Here is a 22,195-nt window from a genome sequence, read left to right as displayed (position 1 = left end):
ACAATGTCAGGTGTTCTAGGTCTGGTAATTCAACTAAGTTAAAGATTTATTTCTAAAAGAGAATATTTTTCATCAGTTAATCCATTTTGTTCTTGATTCACAACAAACCCCAACATTTCAAATTTCTCTGTGAAAAGACCTTGGAGTTGTGGGTTCCCCTGATCCCAAGCAGTCTTCTGGCCAGCCCATTCACTCCCAACCCACTGCTTTCTCCTCAAACCCCAGCCCCATTCCAAGTCCTGTCATACCAAAACTGGTCCTCAGTTATGCCTGCGAAAATGCAAAGAAACATCCATTGTCAGTGGGGGCTGCACCTACTCCTAACAGCCCAGCAAGTGAGAGTCCCTGCATCCTGGCAGCATAGTGTCTGTCAGTTGGTCTGAGAGCTAGAAAATCAGACAGGCTGAGTCCAGCTGCCCCAAAGCAGAATAACCTCTGTGTGTATTGCCCTGCAAGGGGCACTATGCTACCTGAGTGCCTTTTTATCAACAAATACCTGCCTCTGCCCCTACTCACAACTACTAGCAACTGAGAGGAAGAAAGAAATTCAGTCTGCAGACTTCCCCTAGCTATTTCATTGTACTTATTTTCAGCTTTGATTTTTATTGTGATTTTTCTTGCCTAATAGAATATATATGGAGTGTATGGCAATTGTTATGGAAAACCGTGACCTGTATCTGCTACTGGACATGGGGGCACACCAACAACTTTCTGTACACAGATAGTAAGCAAAATCCATTTGAATTGCATTTTCCACATTTGTTTCTACATCTGTGGCATGAATTTCCTTGTTTGTCCAGGTTCTGTTTTGACAGAGAATAGATTAAATAGAAAGTAATGAGAAAAAGGCAGCAGTGTTGTATAATGGGCAAAGAAGGCAGCAGAGGGTGAGAGACAGGAAAGGGGCAGCTATACTGTGTAATGGGTTGCAGGAGGCAGCAGAGGGTTGTGGAATGAAACAATTTTAAAATTTAAACGCTTTTTTTGTGGCAGGGGGGCAGATATTTTTCATTTTTTGACCAACTCCAATTGCCTTTTTGAGTGTTCATGGGAAGTAAATAAAGGAGACTTCAAATGAAACCTGAAGGGAATGTGGGGCTTTTGTTTGACAGATAATTGTCAGTGCGCTGTTGCTGTGTTTGCTCCACTCTGTTGTGAGCTAGTGTATTTTACTCTTTAAAGTAAAAACAATCGAACAGTAGAAGTGCTAGGTATTAATGTGATTTGGAATTTGCTCTGAGTCAGAACTTCTTTATAAGGCAGCCGGGATTCTCCTAAAATGGAGACTTACCAAACGCTGGCTCAAATATGTGTTTGTTGATGATGCCCATGTGTCACTGAGCTGGTTTAGATACTAATTTCACAAAAGTAGAGCTGAGGTTTTTCAAGGAGGCTCAGGGCAAGGTTTTGGTGCCTAAAGATATTGATAGACATCTGGAGTTAATGGGATTCAGATACCGAGGCCCAGATTGTTAAAGGTATTTAGGCATTGATGTGGTCAGCACTGCAACACCAAACTGATTTAGGACTATAGATGGCCAATGGGATTTTGGCTCCTAAGTTCTCAAATCCCTTTGAAAATCTCCAAAATCTTTTAAGTCCTGAGAGCAGAAGTACATAAATACCTTTATCAATCTGGGCTCTCGGAACTTCTGAATATCCACCAGGCCTCTCTCTGTATCTTTAGGCAGCAGCCCACCTTTGCAAGTCTGGCCCTTTGTGGTAATTACAGAAGCACTCAAGCAGGGTAGGCACTTAACTCCCACTAGTTTCAAATGGAATTCAGTGCCTGACAGTGACCATGATGGGGGACTTCATGCCTAACGGCTAGAACAGGAGTCATACCAAGTGGTGACAGAAGGCATCAGTAGCCAGGAATCGGAGCCAAAGATCAGTGCCAGAGTCAAAGGCAGGGGGCCAGTGCCGAGGGTCAAATGCAGAGTCAGAGGCCAGGAATCAGAGCCAGTTACTTGGAGCAAGGCAAGGTGGGAGCAAGGCTGGGCACAGGGCAGAAGCAGGAGCTCTTGCAGCCATGGGTGAATGCTTTGAGCTGGCAGCACCCTGCCACTGGTCATAAGAGCAAGTCTGCAGATCCACACAGCCAGTCGGGTGGTTGGACTAATCAGGCCACTCAGCGGGGGCCCAACTGTGCTGGTTAGACTGTTGTGGAGGGAGTGGGGGGCATTAAGCTAGCATGTAAGCAGGCTAGCTCTGGGTCCTTACTCTTGACAGAAGTGCCTTAGAAAATCCCACTATGAGTTTATCTGCCAGCTTAGGCACCTTTGAAAATGCACACGGAATTTTGGGCACCTCACTAATTGTGACCCCTTGGAAAAATCACAGCCTAAAGCAATATGTGGATGCACTTTCGCAGGTAAAGCCCAATCTATTGGATTGACCAACAAAGAATTCATCCACTTGATCAATGCCGGCATTGCCATAAATTCCCCCTACCCCCTCGTTCTGCGCCCAGAGAGGAAAGTGAAACTGATCCTCTCCTTCGACTTCAGCGATGGGGATCCTTTTGAGGTAACTTTTGTTATTTATTGTGATATCTCTGAACGCCCCAATCATTGATGAAGCACTGCACAAATACCCAGGACTTGGCCTGTGACCCAGTGAGGTTACACTGTTGTTAGCAGCAGTCATTTGGATTCCCAGAAGTTACTGTGGGGATCACAATTTGAGATGTGTAGGCGTATAGGATCCACTGGGAATATTTACCTTATTCTCTGCAAGATCGCTTGGGTTTGGGGTGAGGGCATGTGACCAGTCATGACCTCTCTTTCCCTTTGCATATCAAGGAAGAAGAGGAAATTTCTTGAAGTTCAGTTTTACTCTGTGTAAAAATGGCAACTGCTTACTCCACAGATACGCTCCTGTGTGTATCACAGTCCTAGCTGATGTGCTAAATGACAGTCATTAGGTTTGACCAATTTTTATTTCTGTTAGCACCAAAGAGCCAAGAGCGCTCTAGCAGGACGAGACGGGGTCAGTAGAAATGTGAACTAAGTTCCAATAACTCAGTTAGAACTCTGCAAACTCGCTAACCTCAGCCTCAGGTATCACCAGTGCTCCATAGGTGATATTGTCTCCCTCTAGTGGCTGCAGCTACTATAACACTTTGCTACTTTGATTACTTGGAACAAGAGTTTTCCTATAGGTGAATTTGTAAAAAACAAAACAAAACAAAAATCAAACTTGTGCTTTTGAAGCTGAAGTTCTGGGTTTTGATTTCTGTTCATTACCATGGGCTGAGGTTTTCAAAGCCACCTAAAGGATTAATTTTAATGGGAACTGGGCATCCACAACCCTTAGGAGTTTTTGAAAACCTCAGCCACAATATATGCTTTGTTATACAAAGATTCTCGTTACAGAGATATGGCAACAGGGTCATGTCTGGTTTCCATGGAGGCCCTCTATTAGTCAGTTCCTTAGAGGCTCCTTGCAATGTTTGTACACTGTAGGTTAGGGGTATTTTTAAAACTCTAGCCTGGCCATATTAGTGACATCACGTTTTATTAGTGGGAATGATCATTTTATTTATTTATTTATTTATTTTAAAATCACTTTTCCCTCCTTCCCAGACCATTAAGAAAACTGCCAAGTACTGTGAGGCAAATAACATCCCATTTCCCGAGATAAACACAGAAGAGATTAAGGACGTTGATAACCCCTCTGACTGCTACATCTTCAAAGGAGGAAAAGATGTTCCTACCGTCATGCACTTCCCTCTCTTCAACAACAAAAATTGTCCAGGTACTTTAATTGTACACCTCTCTTCTAAAACTCTATGGGCTAGATTCACAAAGAGACTTTGGTGCCTCATTGCTGGTTTAGCTACCTAAATGTCAGGATTAGGCCTCACCGGGAAACACAAAACCCCTGCTCAGCTGCCACCAGACTCAATAGGAATCTACACTTGCTGAGGGCTTAAGATTTGCAGAAAAGTTCTCTTAGTGTATGTGTTTCTGTCTCTGGGCATGTCCACTGCTGCCCCATCCCAGGCTTCCAGATGCACGAAGAGAGGCATTTCTCTGCCTTACTTGGTTGTGGCAGACGTGCTGAGGCATCACTTGCAGGATCAGGCCCCTGTGTGCTCTCTCTCAGGCGAATGCCAAAACCACTGGGCAGGGGGATATTGTGATGTGGGAATCCCTCAGTATCTCCTGTTGTAGCTGTTCCAGTTTGGATAAATAATTCGAGAGTCAGTGGAGCAGGGGGACTGGATGCTGGGGCCCCCACAAGCCGTGTAAGTGTTGTAACCACCAGGCTATAGAGTGTCTGCCATCACAGCTGAGAACCCCAAGCAGAGACAAGAGCCTTCCTCCAGCCTGAACTTGAGTGCTGAGTTTGTGGATCACTTTCCCAGGAGCCTGTCGCTCTTCGTTCATTGCACCAGGAGCCTGGGCGACTAACTCAGCCTGTGTGAATCCCAGTGATTTTATAGGGGTCTAAAATTCTAGAGGCACCATGACTCTCAGTAACCCAACACCTGAGTTCTGCTGTGAAACCTCACCCCATTTGTCTGGTCGGAGCTCACTGACTGAAATGGAGCTTCTCCTGGCTGACACTGGTGGACACGAGCAGAGGAGCTCAGGTATTGCCACTGTCTACCAGAGCAGGGTTCATCTAGCTCTCTGTCCTGACTCTGACAGTGTCCAACACTACATGAGTCACAAGGAAGGGCACAAAACCCCATAATAAAAAATTACAAATAAACGTTTCCCAGGGAAATAGTTTTTGTATGGGCTAATATCTTTTGCATTCTCTTTTATAAAAGGTTTATATCTTTTGCATTCTCTTTTAATCCATGGATGTTTGCATAATATCCAACACTTCCTACAATCTTATTGTGATCGGCCAATGGTAGTCCCTGCAACAATGATTTCCACAGGTCACTTATGTGTTCAGCAAAATAATCCCACCTGTTTTAAATGTGCTGCTTTTCAATTCATTGAGAGTCACCCTGCGGTCAGAAACTAAGCCCTTTTGGTTATGCTTAATCAAGACAAAGGTGCAGTTCTTATGATCAATGTTTTAATTTTTTTAAATTATTACTCAAATAGCATGAATTTCTCTAGATTTCCATTCTCTGTAACTGAGAGGAGATGTGGCAGAACAGGTCACCTCAGTGGGAGTGGAAAGGGAACTATACTGGTGTCACCTTACCATTCCTCTTGGCCTGTCAACTGTGAATTACATAGATAGACTCCCTTGTAATCATTGGACAGATTTCAGCTTTGACCTGCTGCATGTCATGTAATTGCAGATCCTCACCAGGACTTGGGCACTAACTCCCATCAATTTCCAGCTGCCAGCAACAACGTGTCTGGAAAAATCTTTGGTATTTCCTAGTGTTGCAAAGGGAAGGGAATAAAATAGATAACTGAGGAGTGTGTCACTAGATCAGGGTTGGAGAGATCTCAGGAGGTTAGCTAGTACCACCCCTGCTCAAAGCAGGACATCCCAACTAATATCCTAGTGCGGGCTTTGTCAAGCTGGGCCTTAAAACTTAAGAAGGAGATTCCACCACCACCCTAGATAACGCATTCCAGTGCTTCCCACCCTCCTAGTGGAAAGGTTTCCTATTTCAACCTAACCTCCCCACTGCAATTGAGACCATTACTCTTTGTTCTGGTCATCGGGTACCATGAGAACAGTCTAGATCCATCTTTTTTGGACCCCCTTCAGCGTGTTGAAGCAGTAACATTCCCCCCATTCTTCTCTTCTGCAGACTAAACAATCCCAGTTCCCTCAGCCTCTCCTCATAAGTCATGTGCTCCAGCCCCCTAATTATTTTTGTTGCCCTCGGCTAGACTCCTTCCAATTTTTTTCCACATCCTTCTTGTAATGTGGGCCCCAAACTGGACACAGTACTCCAAATGAGGCCTCACCAATGTCGAATAGAGGGGAATGATCACATTCCTCGATCTGCTGGCATTGCCCATTACTTATGCAGCCCAAAATGTAGTGAAGATGGGGACAAGGACTCATCTGTAGAGCATCTTCTTATGGCCAGGTGTGAGCATAATGTCTCTTTCCCCATCTGGAGCCCCCAGCTGATGGTCACCTTGGTGGACCACCTTTTCCCAGGGCTCAGCCTTTGGGTTAGGTCATAATTTAAATCCACCCAGTCCAGTGTACCAGGGTCCCAGAAAAGAGTCTAGTGTCCTTATATCAGGTCTCTGTCACCAACTCTAGTCCTAGGGAGCTTGAGCAACCTTACCACATGGCTTCCAGTCATCCTTGTCCCCTTTTCAAGGACTTCATTCTGTGGCTGGTAGGGGAACCCTGGCCCACATACTCCACCGGTTTGCAGCCTAGGGGCCCTATAACCAACAATCACGGCCTGCTCCTTTCACAGGCCTTCTTCCTCCAAACCTCTCTAGGTTCAGCCTTCTTTCAGGGGTAGGATCTCCCCTGGAATCCCGTAACAAAAATCCCAAGTCAAAAGGATGAACTGAACCCGATTTCTACCCTCCTCAGGCTTGGCCTCTCATCCTTCCTTGCTGCTTTGTTCCTCTGCTGAGCAGCTCCCAGGGCTCTTCCTTGATTCTCCAAATCCTGCCCTTTGTTCAGGGCTTAGTACTGGAGCCGGCTTTGTTTCAGTAGTTGCTATCTCTCACTGTCTCTTGCCAGATTTTCAAACTCAGGAGACCATCCCTGGGGCCAAATCTCTTCCATATCTCTCTACTCCCTAACTCAGAGCAAGGTGCTCCTTGCAGCCCTCTTCTTCGCTGAAACTCCTGCCTTTGTGGAGCTCACCTAGCACCTTCCTCAGCTGGCACTCACCTTCAGTTAAGTCTGATTCTTCCTCCAGGTGCAGCCAGGTAACATAATTGGCCCAAGTTAACCCTTTCAGGGCCTTTGTGGGCTACACAGTCAATCACACCAGTGTAGATAGATAGATAGATAGATAGATAGATAGGCTATCCCAATACAATCTATCTGGCTAGCTAGCTAGCTAAGCTTCCTTAAAAGCATGAGATGGGCTTAAAATCATGAAATTGTTAAGAAAACATTAAATGTCTGGTTATTTGTATTTGTTTGCTGGTTTCTGCACCTTTACAGTGCATTAGTGTCACATTTTCAGGTTTTTCTCTGAAACGTAGCGACTGGAAACTTACTTTTGAAAATATAAATAACAGCTGCGATCCTCATCTAATCCTGATAACAGTCTTCAAATATGTTAAGGGCTTTATAAAGAGGATGGGATCAACTATTCTCAATGTCCATTGAAGATAGGACAAGAAGTCATGGGCTTAATATGGAAACTGGGAGATTTAGGTTCACCATTAGAATCATAGAACTATAAGGTTAGAAGGGACTACAAGGGTCATCTAGTCTAACCCCCAGCCAAGATTCAGGATTTATTCTGTCTTAACCATCCTGGACAGATGGCTACCCATCCCCCTTTTGAAAATCTCCAGTGAAGGAGATTCCATGACCTTCCTAAGCAGTTTATTCCATTGTCCTACCATTCTTACAATTAGGATTTTTTCCTGAGATTCAATCTAAATCTGTTATGCTGTAGTTTGAACCCATTGCCTCTTATCCAGCCCTCTGTGGCAAGAGAGAACAACTTTGCTCCATCTTTTTTCATGGCAGCTGCTAGGGTTCCCTCCCCACTCTGAACTCTGGTGTACAGATATGGGGACCCACATGAAAACCCCCCTTAGTTTATATTCCAACAGCTGAGGTTAAAAACTTCCCCAAGGCAAAAATTCCTTTTCTTGTACATGGACGGTATTGCTGCCACCACCAAGTGATTTAAACAAACATTTAGGGAGGGGCCAGTTGGAGCCCTACCTCCTCCAAATATCCCCCCAAGCCCCTTCACCCCTTTTCCTAGGGAGGCTTGAGAATAATATACTAATCAAATAGCTAAACAAAGTGAGCACAGACCTGGTTTACAGGACACTGAAAATCAATCAGGTTCTTAAAGAAAGAATTGTATTAAAAAAATAAAATAAAAGAATCACACCTGCAAAATCAGGATGGAAGATACCTTTACAGGTTAAATAAAAAGATTTAAACCACAGAGGATTCCCGTCTGACTCTGCTTCTCAGTTACAAAACAGGAGTAAAATTACCTCTTAGCATAGGGGAAATTCACAAGCTAAAACAAAAGCTAATCTAATGCATTTTCTTGCTATTACTTACAATTTCTGTAATTTTAGATGTATAATTTCAGGATCTTGTTAGGAACTGGTTTTCCTGTTTGAGGGAACCAGCAAAGAGAGCACAAAAAAAACCCCTGGCTAGGAAGGAGGTTATGTTACTGTATACATAAGGGTTGTTACCCTTCCCTTTATATTTATGACAGCAGCCTTTTAAGTATTTGAAGACTGATATCATGCCCCAATCAATCTCCTTTTTTCAACACTAAACATACCCAGTTCCTTCAGCCTTTGCTCATAGGGATTGCATTCCATCCTGTACCTATTGGGTTTCTGGGAACTGAGCGGGCGGAAGCCCACTCATTGCTAACGGATCCCCCCCAGCCTAAGGGGAGGATCTACAGGGCTGCAGAACCCAACTGATTCCAGGGGACAACTAATAAAAGAACAGGGACGGAGTGAGGTTAAAGGGTCTTAAGAAGGGAGCCTGACGGGGACACAGAGCAGAGAACCCTGGACAGCACCCAGTGCTCCTCGAAGGCGTCAAGGGCATTCCATCCTGTAGCAGGGTGGATCCCTGCTCCTGCCCTGAAGGGATTAAAAATTGCCCTGGGAAGGGGCTGTGGCTGGAGAAAGCAGCCTTTAGGCTGGGCTTATTTGGGGAAGTGGCTGCAGCTGGGACCATGCCCCATACTGAGCAACAGGACCTTATAAGAAGGCCAGGGAAGCCAGAAGCCAAGGGGAAGTCTCTGTCTGTTTGTAGATGGAGAAGGGCCTGGCTGCAGGGAGCTAGACACAAGGTACCTGAGTGAAGCAGGGCTGGGTAAAGGCAGAGGAGCTGGGGAGCTCCAGCCTGGAAAGCCCCAGCCTGCAGTATAGCATTGGGCTAATAGGTACTGGGGGTTGCAGAGGGCAGCCCAGGGGTAGACCAAGGCAGCAGGTCCAAACCCTTCTTGCCAATGATTAGTAGGTTGATACTGCAGTCTGCCCCAGGGCATGGGGATAGACAATGACTGGCAGTAGCCATATACTGAGGCAAGGTGGGGATAAAGGGTGGGCGTTCCCTGAGGAGGGGAGACCCTGAGAGAAAGGGGTTACTGCCAGGGGGCAGCACCCCATGTAAAAGGGCACTAGGTTCAGAGAGGGACACGAGGGCCAGAGGACAGATGGATCACTGGCCTGCGGAGGGCACTCTGGAGCTGGAACCAAGCTAATTCCCAAAGTCACCAGCAGGAGGTGGTGCAGGGGCGAGTCCACCCATCTACACATCCCTTTGATCATCTTTGTTGCTCACCTCTGGAGCCTTTCCAGTTTCTGTATATCCTTTCTATACATTAGTGACCAAAATTAGTACTCCAGATGAGGTCTATCCAGCGCTGAGTACAGTGGTACTATCACCTCCTGTGACTTGCATACTATGCCTCTGTTAATTCAGCCTAAAATTGCATTTGCTTTCTTTGCAACAACATCACATTGCTGACTCATATTGGGGTCATGAACCATCACAACTCCCAGATCCTTCTCAGAAGTGTTGCTGCCAAGCCAGTGACCCCCCATTCTGTATTTGTGCATTTGGTTTTTCTTCCCTAAGTGTAGAACTTTACATTTGTCTTTGTTGAATTTCATTTTGTTGTCTATAACCCAGTGCTCCAATTTATGAAGATCCCTTTGAATTTTAGCTCTATCCTCCAAAGTGTTGGCAACCCCCCAGCCTTGTATCATCTGAAAACTAGATAAGTATATTCTCTAGTTCTACATCCAGGTCATTAATTAAGATTTTAAACAACATTTAACACAGAACAAATCCCTGTGGAACCCCACTTGAGAACTCCCTCCAATCTACAACATTCCATTAATAGTTACTCTTTCTTTGAGGTTGTTTAACCAGTTATGTATCTGCTTAATGATAGTTCTACCAAGTCTGCATTTCTCCAGCTTACTTATCTGAATGTCATGTAGGACTGTGTCAAAACCCTTGCTGATGTCCAGCTATATTATGTCCACTGCATTCGCCCTATTCACCAAATCAATTACTCTCTCAAAGAAGGAAATCAAGCTGCTTTGGCATGATTTCTTCTTGGTAAATCCATGCAGGCTGTTAGTGATCACCTCTTTGTCTTGCAGGTATTTGTAAATTTAATGTTTTAGACATTGTTCTAGTAGGTTCCCAAGTTCCCTAGCTCTCCCTTTCCCCACTTTTTAAAGATGAGCTTGTCTCCAGCCTTCCAGGACCTCTCCTGTCATTCATGAGTTCATAAATATTATTGCCAGTGACTCCGAGATTTCTTCAGCTAATTCCTTCAGTACAATCAGGTAAATAGCATCAGGCCCTGATGATCTGAATTCATTCAAATTGGTCAGAAAATCTTTGATGTGTTTTTTACTTATGCAGTTTTGCATCCCTTCCCCTTTATTGTCTATGTTGCTAGTCATCTGGTCATTTTTTTTTTCGTGTGTATGTGGGGGGATGGGGAACTAGGAAAAACTTTCTAATTCTCAGGGAAGTTACACTCTGGAAGAGGCTTCCATGGGACATGGTAGAATCCTCAACTGAAGATTTTAGGAGAGCTTGGACAAACAAATGTCAGGGATGGTCTAGGTTCACTTGGTCCTGCATCACCACAGGAAATTGGACTTAGTGACATCTCAAGATCCCTTTCAGCCCCTCATTTCTGTGATTCTAAGTAAACCTCAAGAGTTGGCAATGTTGTTCCCCTGCCTCTTTAGGTACCTGGATTCTATGGTTCTGGGAGCACTCAAAGTGTAAAAGTAGAACCATTGTTTCCCTCTATTTGGCACTTACCCACCTGTTTTATTCCTAGGTGAAATAAAGCACTTCAGAGACATGTTTAAAACCTTTACTACATCCTACTCAGAAGACAATGTCAAAGTACTCCTCAAAAAAGCCAAGATGAATGTATCCAACAACAAGGATAGGATTCTGAAGGAGATCCAGCAGATTGTGTCCTCCCTCAAGGAGTTTTAAGACCACATTTCTGTTTGGTTCCTGATCACGAAGGACAGAAATTCTGTGCCTGGCTCTGACTCACATTTCCCGAGTGGCTGTTCACTGTGACCACTTAGAACCTAAGTGCAGCAGGGAGAAGTTAGTTTCACTGTGTTGGGGTTTGTCTACATTACCAGCTGGATCCATGGGTAAACAAATGGGGTCGATTTATCATGTCTAGTCTCGACGCGATAAATCAACTCTCCTATCAACTCCGGTTCTCTACCAGGGCGAAAGGTGCAGCCGGAGTCAACGACAGACCGTCAGCCATCAACTTACCACAGTGAAGACACCATGACAAGTAGATCTAAGTACGTCAACTAGCTACGTTATTCACGTAGCTGAAGTTGCATAACTTAGATCGACCCCCTCCCTAGTATAGATCAGGCCTTTGATTCACAAAGGGATTTAGGCACCTAAATGCCCCTGTAGGTGCTTGAGTCCCAGATTTCAGCATCCCTGAGATTCACAAAACTCTTGCTTAGCTGCCGCAGAACCCTGTACTGTCTAAACTCTCTCAGCACTTAGTTGTTTCAGTGAAATTTCCCTGTGTCCATGTTTCAGCCTTGGGGCATGTGCACTACAGCTGCCATCTTGTTGTCCAGGTTCCTAGGCCCCAGAGTGATTCCCGACTCAGGAGAGACAGCCATTCCTCTGCCTACCTCACCTGGGGAGCCTGAGCCGTGGCGTGAGAAAGAGGAAAATGACCTCCCTCAGAACTGTTAGGCCAGTGCTTAGAATCCTCAGATGGGATGGAGGAGACCCCAGTTCAAGTCCCCTGTCTGCCTCAGGGGGAGAAGAGATTTGCAAAGGCATCTGCTACCTCTGAGGCAAGGGCCCTCCTCACTGGACAGTGGGATAGTGTCATGGTGCAGGGGAGGGGGGTATTTTGGCTTTGTGTGAGAGAGCAAGGGCAAGAAGCCTGATGACTGCTTCACTCTCCTTTGAGTTCATAGACCTGGGCTTTAGTCCCCAGCTCTATAGCCTGCAGTGGTGGGCCCCACAGGCAAGCTATGCAGAGGAAAACCTCTTCTTCTCTTAGTTTGTGCATTGCTGTGGGGCTTAGGCATCTGTTAGCCTAGAACAGGGCAGCCGTGCACACACCTTCAGGCATCTAGGGAACTATTACTGCCAAAACGTGGGTGTGGCCTGAGATAAGGCATCTACAGGATTCAGCAACATCTGAGTGGAGGTCTGGTAACCCCTAGTGGGGCCTGATGCTGGACTTCTGGTGTGTAATATAGCAACTAGGAGCCAAGTCCTTTTGTGAATGTAGCTCTGGCTAGAGGATGATGAATTTGGCTAAATGTTCCTAGAAAGATAGATAGAAAGATAGATAGTGATGCTTATTCGACACATAAGTAGATATACAGTAGATAATGATGACGTAGCTAGATAGATTTATATACAATAGCGTGTGACGATAGATAATTCATATACAATAGGTTATGATATATCTATCATAGAATTTGAAAACACATCCATACATGATGGTTTGTCAGTGCTCACATGGCACCACTCTAGATTGACCAGACATCCTGATATTATTGGGACCATTCCGATATTAGGGATTTTGTCTTATATACACAACTATACCCCCACACCACCAAAAAAAAATGTTCCAGTTTTTCACACTTGCTATCTGGTCACTCTACACAGTATCACACAGAACTTACACTGTGCAGAATGATATTACAGCTGCCTGGGACACAAATGTGTCTGCAAGTTTTCTTTGTCAGTTCTCCTAGTTTAGAAAAGGAATGGAAGTAAGAAAGGAATTTTTTCCTGAGCTGTGATCCATGATACAATCTCCTTTACACCTCTGGTAAGAGTGGAGTAACTTTACTGAAGCTGATGATGTTACTTCACATTTACACAGAGGCTAGAATATGGCCTGTTATTTATAATGGTGAATTTCTTATTGCTTCTTAATTTCCAAATGTTTCTTGTGCTGTGTGTGACAATACATTTTACAACCCTCTTTCCTTTTGTGTGATGAATATTACATAAACAAACAATAATTTCCCATCATTTTTCATCTCGTGTGCCTCAGTACTAGAAATAGCCTGGCTTTGTTTCACCACCGTCTGATTGTTCCACAGTAAGTGAGAGTGCAAAGGACTAAATTCACAAAGGGACGTAGGATATGTCAGCACCTACAATGCTACGGCAGCACAGCTGTAGCACTTCAGTGTAGATGCTCACTGCAATGGTGGGAGGGGTTCTGTAGGTAATCCGCCCCCCCGAGGCAGTAGCTAAGTCACTGGAGGAATTCTTCTGTTGACCTATAGCTGTTTGCACCAGGGGTTAGCTTGGCTACACCTGAGAGTAGTAGCGCTGCCGATGTAAGTTTTCAGTGTAGACCACCCATTAGGCGCTGAGCATCCCCACTCCTAACTCTTAGGTGCCTAGAAAATCACTGAGATCCACAAAGCCTGAGTGAGGTGCTCAGGCTTCTGTGCAATGAATGAGGAGGGATGGATGCCTAAGAATGGGATCCATAAAAGCCACCCCTTGCTGGGAGGTGACCAAGCTAGCCCATGGGAGATGCCAAGGAGGGGGCTGTGTGCTAAGCCCTGCCCCTCTTGCCTCTTTGTGAGAAAAAATTACTTGCCTGAGTAAGGGCCAGCTTTGGATTCTCTTGCTGAGTTGTGCTTTACACCGTAAGTCATTTCAATGCACTCTATGTAGAGCAGCTTGCTGCTCAATGACAGCAAGGGGATCAGATGTCTGTTGGAACTGTAACAAACAAACAAGTGTCCAGCACTCATGCAGCTGTTGAAAGAGGTGGACACTTTTCTTTTATTACTTCCCCACCCCCCGCCCCAGATATGCTATGACTATGTAGCATTGTCTGCCTTTGTATTATCTCACCTGGCTGCTTCAAAACATTGTAAAATTGTGTAATCCCATAGTTCTACTGGAGTAGAGCCCTTTGCCTGACCCAAACCTGATGGGACACGACTAAAGGTGGTGGATTCAGGATGCTTTGGGTACAGTACCCAACGACAAGTGTCAGATTTGGGTCGGGGATGAAAAGTCACACCCATGAGATCTGCACCTCCTCCAGTTCTGATCAGTGATGGGGAGAGGGCTGCCTGGAGGTGGGGTCTGGAGCTGGGTTGGGTGGCAAAAGAGTGGCCGGGCAGGGCCATGTCATTTTAGGGAAGATTAAGAGGGCTGTTTTTCCTCCAGGAAACGAGGTGCTACTGGTTGTGTAAAAGCAGCTACAGACGCAGGCAGGAAGCCAGGCAGGCAGCTGGTTTTGTTGGGCACGGGGCGGGAGCCGCTTCCCTGACCATGCTGCTCACTCAGTCTATCATGTGTCTCTGAGGCTAAGGTGGGGCAGTCTTCCCTTTCACTTCCTCCACATCCACTGCCCAAGCTCCCTCTGCACCCCAGACTCCTCAGCACACACCCACAGTCCCAAACCTCCGTACGCCATTCAAGGCAACCTGAACCCGTTAGAAGGACAGTGCCTTATAAGTTTTACCACCACCAGGCTGGTGACTGCAGATAGGAGGGCTGACAGGTGGGAAACTTCTTTGGGAGTGTTTGAAAATCCAAGCTGCTGGAGCTCAGAGGCTGCAGGGATAGAGACTGTTCTTCCCAGAGGGAGAAGTGGGATCTCTGGATAAGTTAATCCAACCCAACTTCAAGTAAGGCAGCTGAATATTAGCTGTTTGCTTTGGGAACAAAACCCCATTGTTGTGGTGTGCTTTGATTCCTACTGTTGAGATTAAATGATACTTGCTTTCAAAAAGGCTGGTTTGGGACAATATGTTCACGCCTGGTCACGGCTCCCCAGGAGAAATTTTGCAAAAAGTTGAACCTGGCTGAGCCTGCTGATAAATAGCAGTGCAAACTGGGGACTGGGTCTAAGGATTGGGAGAATTTATCCAAATAATGGGAGTTGCAGTGCCTCTTGGGAGTTGTAGTTTTTTCCAAGTGTCCCCATTCTCCCCTAAAGGCTGGGCTTCCTCATCCAGCCCTCATAATGCATCCTGGTCTCTCATCTCTCCAGGAAGTTTTTGGAGAGTGTTGGGGACAACTTCCTGGTACAAATGCTGGAGCAACGAACTAGGAGCCATGCTCCTCTTGAACTGCTGCTTACAAACAGGGAAGAATTGGTAAGGGAAATAGAAGTGGGTGGCAATCTAGGCAGCAATGACCATGAAATGGTTGAGTTCAGGATCCTCACAAAGGGAGGAAAGGAGAGTAGCAAAATATGGGACTTGGATTTAGACTCCCTTAGGGAACTAATGGGCAGGATCCCCTAGGAAGCTAATATGAGGGGGCAAGGAGTCCAGGAGAGCTGGCTGTATTTTAAAGAAGCCTTATTAAGGGTGCAGGAACAAACCATCCCGAAGTGCTGAAAGAATAGCATATATAGCAGGTGACCAGCTTGGCTTAACAGTGAAATATTTGGTGAGCTTAAACTTAAAAGGAAGCTTAAAAAAAATGGAAATTTGGACAGATGACTAGGGAGGAGTACAAAAATATTGCTAGAGCATGAAGGAGTGTAATCAGGAAGGCCAGAGCACAATTGGAGTTGCAGCTAGCAAGAGATTTGAAGGGTAACAAGAAGGGTTTCTACAGGTATGTTAGCAACAAGAAGGTGGTCAGGGAAAGTGGGGGACCCTTACTAAATGGGGGAGGCAACCTAGTGACACATGATGTGGAAAAAGCTGAAGTACTCAATGCTTCACAGACTGCTGCACTGGGCAACACAGTATGGGAAGGAGGGAGCAACCTTCAGGGGTGAAAGAACAGATTAAGGACTATTTAGAAAAGCTGGACATGCACAATTTCATGGGTCCAGATCTAATGCATCCAAGGGTGCTTTTGTGATTGCACAGCCATTGGCCATTATTTTTGAAAATTAGTGGCTATCAGAGAGGTCTCAGATGATTTGAAAAAGGCAAATATAGTGCCCATATTTTAAAAAGGGAAGAAAGAGAACCTGGGGAATTACAGAGCGGTCCGGCTTACTTCAGTCCCAAGCAAAATCATGGAGCAGGTACTCAAGGAATCCATTTTGAAGCACTTCGAGGAGATGAAGGTGATCAAGAACAGTCAACATGGATTAACCAAGGGCAAGTCATGCCTGACCAAGCTGATTGACTTCCATGATGATATTAGGGTTCCCTCCTCACACTGAGGTACTGTAGACATGCAGACTCACCCCTGGGGCACCTCCTGCTGTTTGTCCTTGGGAATTAGCTCACTGCCAGCCAGGAGCACCGTCTGCAGGCCAGTGATCCACCTGTCCTCTTGGCCCCTGTGTCTCTCCCTGGACCCTGGTGCCCTTTTAACTGGGGTGCTGCCCCCTGGGAAACCCCCCAACCCGCTATCCCCACTTTGCCTCAGTTTTGACTACTGCCCAGTCTCCATCTAGCCCCTGTTCACTGGGGCAGACTGCAATATCAGCCCCTCATCATAGGCAAAGGGGTTTGGTTTTGGACCTGCTGCCTTTGCCTACCCCTGGGCTACCCTCTGCAACCCCCAGTACCTGTTGTCTTATGCTAGGCTGCAGCCCTGGGGATTTCCAGGCTAGAGCTCCCCAGCCCTGCTTCACTCAGGTACCTTGTCTCTAACTCCCTGCAACAAGGCCCTTCTTTCTCTACAGGCAAAGAGAGACTGCTCCTGGCTTCCCTGGCCTTCTTATACAAGCAAGTTGCCATAAATTCCACCTACCCCCTCATTCTGTGCCCAGAGAGGAAAGTAAAACTGGTCATCTCCTTTGACTTCAGCTCCGGGTATCCTTTCAAAGTAACTTTTATTATTTATTGTGATATCTCTGAACGCCCCAATCATTGATGAAGCACTGCACAAATACCCAGGACTTGGCCCGTGACCCAGTGAGGTTACACTGTTGTTATCAGCAGTCATTTGGATTCCCAGAAGTTACTGTGGGGATCACAATTTGAGATGCTCGGGCACATAGGATCCACTGGGAATATTTACCTTTTTCTCTGCAAGATCACTTGGGTTTGGAGTAAAGGCGTGTGACCAGTCCTGACCTTTATTTCCCTTTGGATATCATGGAGGAAGAGGAAATTCCTTGAAGTTCAGTTTTACTCTGTAAATATGGCAGCTGCTTACTCCACAGATGTGCCCTTGTGTGTATCACAGTCCTAGCTGATGTGCTAAATGACAGTCATTAGTTTTGACCAATTTTTATTTCTGTTAGCACCAAAGAGCCAAGAGCGCTCTAGCAGGACGAGACGGGTCAGTAAAAATGTGAACTAAGTTCCAATAACTCAGTTAGAACTCTGCAAACTCGCTAACCTCAGCCTCAGGTATCACCAGTGCTCCATAGGTGATATTGTCTCCCTCTAGTGGCTGCAGCTACTATAACACTTTGCTACTTTGTTTACATGGAACAAGAGTTTTCCTATAGGTGAAGATGTAAAAGAAAACAGAACAAAACAAAAATCAAACTTGTGCTTTTGGAGCTGAAGTTCTGGGTTTTGATTTCTGTTCATTACCATGGGCTGAGATTTTCAAAGCCATCTAAGGGATTAATTTTAATGGGAATTGGGCATCCACATCCCTTAGGAGCTTTTGAAAACCTCAGCCACAGTATATGCATTGTTATACAAAGATTCTGGCTACACAGATATAGAAACGGGGTCATGTCTGGTTTCCATGGAGGCCCTTGATTGGTCGGTTCCTTAGAGACTCCTTGGAATGTTTCTACACGGTCGGTTAGGGGTATTTTGAACTCTCTAGCCTGGCCATATTAGTGGCATCATGTTTTATTAGTGGACATGGTCATTTATTTATTTATTTATTTATTTATTTATTTATTTTAAAATCCCTTTTCCCTTCTTCCCAGACCATCAAGAAAACTGCTGAGTACTGTAAGAGAAATAGCATCCCATTTCCCAAAATAAACCCAGAAGAGATTAAGGACATTGATAACCCCTCTGACTGCTACATCTTCAAAGGAAAAGGTCTTCCGACCATCATGCATTTCCCGCTCTTCAACAACAAAAATTGTCCAGGTAACTTAATTGTACACTTCTTCTAAAACTCTATGGGCTAGATTCACAAAGGGACTTTGGTGCCTCATTGCTGGTTTAGCCAATGAAATGTTAGAATCAGGCCTCACTGGGATTCACAAAACCCCTGCTCAGCTGCCACCAGACTTTAGGAACCTACACTTGCTCAGGGCCTAAGATTTGCAGAAAATTTCTCTCAGTGTCTGTGTTTTTGTCTCTGGGCATGACCACTGCTGCCCCATCCCAGGCTTCCAGATGCATGCAGAGAGGTGTTTCTCTGCCTCACTTGGCTGTGGCAGATGTGCTGAGGTGTGGCATGCAGGATCAGGCCCCCCAAGTGCCCTCCCTCATCATTTTTAGCCCAGAGTTTATGGCACCAGGGCCGGCTCCAGGGGTTTTGCCGACCCAAGCAGGCAAAAAAAAAAAAAAGCCGCGATCACGATCTGCGGCAATTCAGCAGGAGGTCCTTCGCTCCGAGTGGGAGTGACGGACCCTCCTCCAAATTGCCACCAAATACCTGGCCATGCCGCCCCTCTCTGGAGTGGACGCCCCAAGCACCTGCTTGCTAAGCTGGTGCCTGGAGCCGGCCCTGTATGTTACTCACCTGGGATGGGGTGGCCGGTCAAGGTCTCCCTCTGCCTGAGCAGAAGGGATTTGAAGAGGGATGTGCCGTCTCTCAGGCGAATGCCAAAACCACTGGACAAGGGGATATTGTGATGTGGGAATCCCTCAGTATCCCCTGTTCCACTTTGGATAAATAATTGGAGAGTCAGCGGAGCAGGGGGACTGGATGCTGGGCCCCCAACAACCCATGTAAGTGCCATAACCACCAGGCTATAGAGTGTCTGTCGTCACAGCTGAGAACCCCAAGCAGAGACAAGTGCATCCTTCCAGCCTGGACTTGGATGCTGAACTCCCTCAGTGCTTAGCTCTGACCCCTCTCCTGGTCATCTCTCTTGGGCTAGCTTAGGTGTTTCCCAGCCTAGTGTGTTAGTGTTTGTGGATCACTTTCCCAGGAGCCTGTCTCTCTTCATTCATTGCACAGGATCTTGGGTGCCTAACTCAGCAGTTGTGAATCCCAGTGACTTTCTAGGGGTCTAAAATTAGGTTCCGTGACTTGCATACTATGCCTTTGTTAATGCAGCCTAAATTGCATTTGCTTTCTTTGCAAAGGCATCTCATTGCTGACTCATATTGGGGTCATGAACCACCACAACTCCCACATCTTTCTCAGAAGTGCTGCTGCCAAGCCAATTACCCCCCATTCTGTATTTGTGCATTTGGTTTTTCTTCCCTAAGTGCAGAACTTTACATTTGTTTTTGTTGAATTTCATTTTGTTGTCTTCAGCCCAGTGCTCCAATTTATGACGATCCCTTTGAATTTTAGCTCTATCCTCCAAAGTGTTGGAAACCACTCTAGCTTTGTGTCATCTGCAAACTTGATCAGTATATTCTCTATTCCTACATCCAGGTCATTAATAGAGATGTTGAACACAGAACAGATCCCCGTGGAACCCCACTTGAGACCTCCCTCCAATCTGACATCATTCCATTAATAGTTACTCTTTCTTTGAGGTTGTTTAACCAATTATATATCCACTTAGTGGTTGTCCTACCGAGTCCGCATTTCTCCAGCTTACTTATGAAAATGCCATATGAGACTGTGTCAAAACTCTTGCTGAAGCTATATTATGCCCACTGCATTCCCCCTATCCAGCAAATCAGTTACACTGTCAAAAAAGGAAATCAAGCTGGTTTGGCGTGATTTATTCAAGGTAAATCCATGCTGGCTGCTAGTGATCACCTCTTTGTCTTCCAGGTATTTGTAAATTTAATGTTTTAGCCATTGTTCTAGTAGGTTCTCAAGTTCCCTGGCTCTCCCTTCCCCCTCTTTTTAAAGATGAGCTTGTCTCCAGCCTTCCAGGACCTCTCCTGCCAGTGACTCCGAGATTTCTTTAGCTAATTCCTTCAGTAATGTCAGGTGAATAGCATCAGGCCCTACTAATTTGAATTCATTCAAATTGTTCAGAAAATCTGTGATATGTGCTTTACTTATCAGATCTGCACCCCTTCTCCTTTATTGTCTATGTTGCTAGTCATCTGGTCACATGTTATTTTTTTGTGGGGAGAAAAACTGGGAAAAAACTTTCTAACTCTCAGAGGAGTTACACTCTGGAATAGGTTTCCAAGGTACTTAGTGGAATCCTCATCTGAAGATTTTAGGAACAGCTTGGACAAACACATGTCATGGTTGGTCTAAGTTCACTTGATACTGCCTCAGCACAGGAAGTTGGACTTAGTGATGCGTTGAGGTCCCTTTGAGCCGCACATTTCTGTGATTCTATGAAAATCTCAGGAGTTGGCCATGTTGTTCCTCTACCTCTTTAGGTACCTGGATTTTATGCTTCTGGGAGCAGTCAAAGTGTAAAAGCAGTACCATTGTTTTCCTCTCTTTGGCACTTACTCACCTCTTTTATTTCTAGGTGAAATAGAGCATTTTAGAGACTAGTTTTTCACCTCTAATTTGTCCTACCCAAAGGACGATATCAAAGAACTTCTCAGTAGAATGAAGATGAACGTATCCAGCAACAAGGAGAGGATTCTGAAGGAGATCCAGCAGACTGTGTCCTCCTACACCAAGGAGTTTTAAAACCACATCACTGTTTGGCTCATACTCATGAATGGCAGAAGACATTGCCTGGCTCTGACTTGCACATTTCCAGCAAGGCTGTTCATTGTGACCAGTTAGAACTTTTTGCAGCAGGGAGGGATTAGTTTCCTTGTGTTAGGTGCCTAAATTCCTTTGTGAATCTAACTTCCCTGTAAGTGCCTGAGTCCTAGAGTTAGACACCGCTGGGATTCACAAAACTCTTGTTCAGCTGATGCAGAACACTGTAACACCTAAACTCCCTCAGCACCAAAGTGTTTCAGTAAAATTTCCCTGGGTGTCTATGTTTCAGTTCTGGGGCATGTGCACTGAAACTACCATCATGGTGTCCAGATGCCTAAGCCCCAGAGTGATTCCCAACCTGGGAAAGACAGCTATTCCTCTATCTACCTCACCTGTGGAGCCTGAGCCTTGGTGCGAGAAGGAGGAAGATGTCCTCCCTGAGAATTGTTAGCCCACTAGTCAGCGTAGTCAGCTAGCATGGAGGAGACCCCAGGTCAAGTCCCCTCACTGCCTCAGAAGGAGAAGGGATTTGAAGAGACATCTGCTACCTCTGAGGCGAGGGCCCTCATCACTGGGCAGTGGGATAGTGTCATAGTGCAGGGGTGTCAGCTTCAATCCTCCTGTTGAAGCTTTTCCACTGCTAATTAAAGGGAAATTTGGCCAGAAAGAGATACAGAACAAGAGTGAGAAGCATTATGGCTACAGTACTCCCCTCTGAGTTCACAGACCCAGGCTCCAGTCCGCAGCTTTACAGCCTGCAGCAGTGGGTCCCACAGGTGAGCTATGCAGTAGAATGCCTGTCTTCCCCCAGTTTGTGCACTGCTGTGGGGTTTAGGCATCTGTATGCCTAGAGGAGGGCAACTGTGTGCATGCCAAGAGGCACCTAGGGAACTCTTACTGCCAAAACATGGTGTAGACTGAGATAAGGCATTTTCAGGATTCAGGAACAGTTAAGTGGGGATTTGATGACTCCTAGTGGGGCCTGATTCTGGACTTCTGGTGTGTAATATGGTAGCTAGGAGCCAAGTCCTTTTTTGAATGTAGCCCTGCAATGGGATGTTTAATTTGGTAAAATGTTCCTAGATAGATCATACATGATAATTATTAGACAAATAAGCAGATATACAGTAGATAATGATGATGTAGCTAGATAGATTCATACACAATAGTTTGTGATGATAGATAGATTCATATACAATAGGTTATGATACATAGATAGTGACCCAGTTGACTCAGGAGGAGGAGGCTCCCGAGTACACAGCCTGGCAAGCCTCCACCTGCGCCAAATCGCCCGGGTCCTGGACCACGAGGAGCACATCGTCAGCGTACGCCGACAGGACCAGCCACAGGTCCGGCTCCCGAAGCACCAACTCTGTCAGCCTCCTGC

General features: G+C 45.7%; 1 protein-coding gene across 1 annotated transcript in view; it reads left to right on the top strand.

Moving 5' to 3' along the window:
- Positions 1 to 14,305, top strand: part of LOC116832157 (cytosolic phospholipase A2 gamma-like) — a gene marked incomplete at its 5' end in the record, with an annotated part of 33,805 nt that extends 19,500 nt beyond the window's left edge. The window contains 4 exons of the mRNA XM_075061418.1: positions 629 to 724; positions 2,375 to 2,529; positions 3,588 to 3,759; positions 10,946 to 14,305. Coding sequence (XP_074917519.1) covers positions 629 to 724; positions 2,375 to 2,529; positions 3,588 to 3,759; positions 10,946 to 11,109 — 587 coding nt within the window. The remainder of the gene's footprint in view (positions 1 to 628; positions 725 to 2,374; positions 2,530 to 3,587; positions 3,760 to 10,945) is intronic.
- Between the last annotated feature and the right edge of the window lie 7,890 nt (positions 14,306 to 22,195).

This window comes from Chelonoidis abingdonii, unplaced genomic scaffold (assembly GCF_003597395.2).
Source record: "Chelonoidis abingdonii isolate Lonesome George unplaced genomic scaffold, CheloAbing_2.0 scaffold0617, whole genome shotgun sequence".
Classification (NCBI taxonomy): Eukaryota; Metazoa; Chordata; order Testudines; family Testudinidae; genus Chelonoidis; species Chelonoidis abingdonii.
Note: the sequence above shows the minus strand (reverse complement) of the source record. Positions and strands in the feature narration are given on the sequence as shown.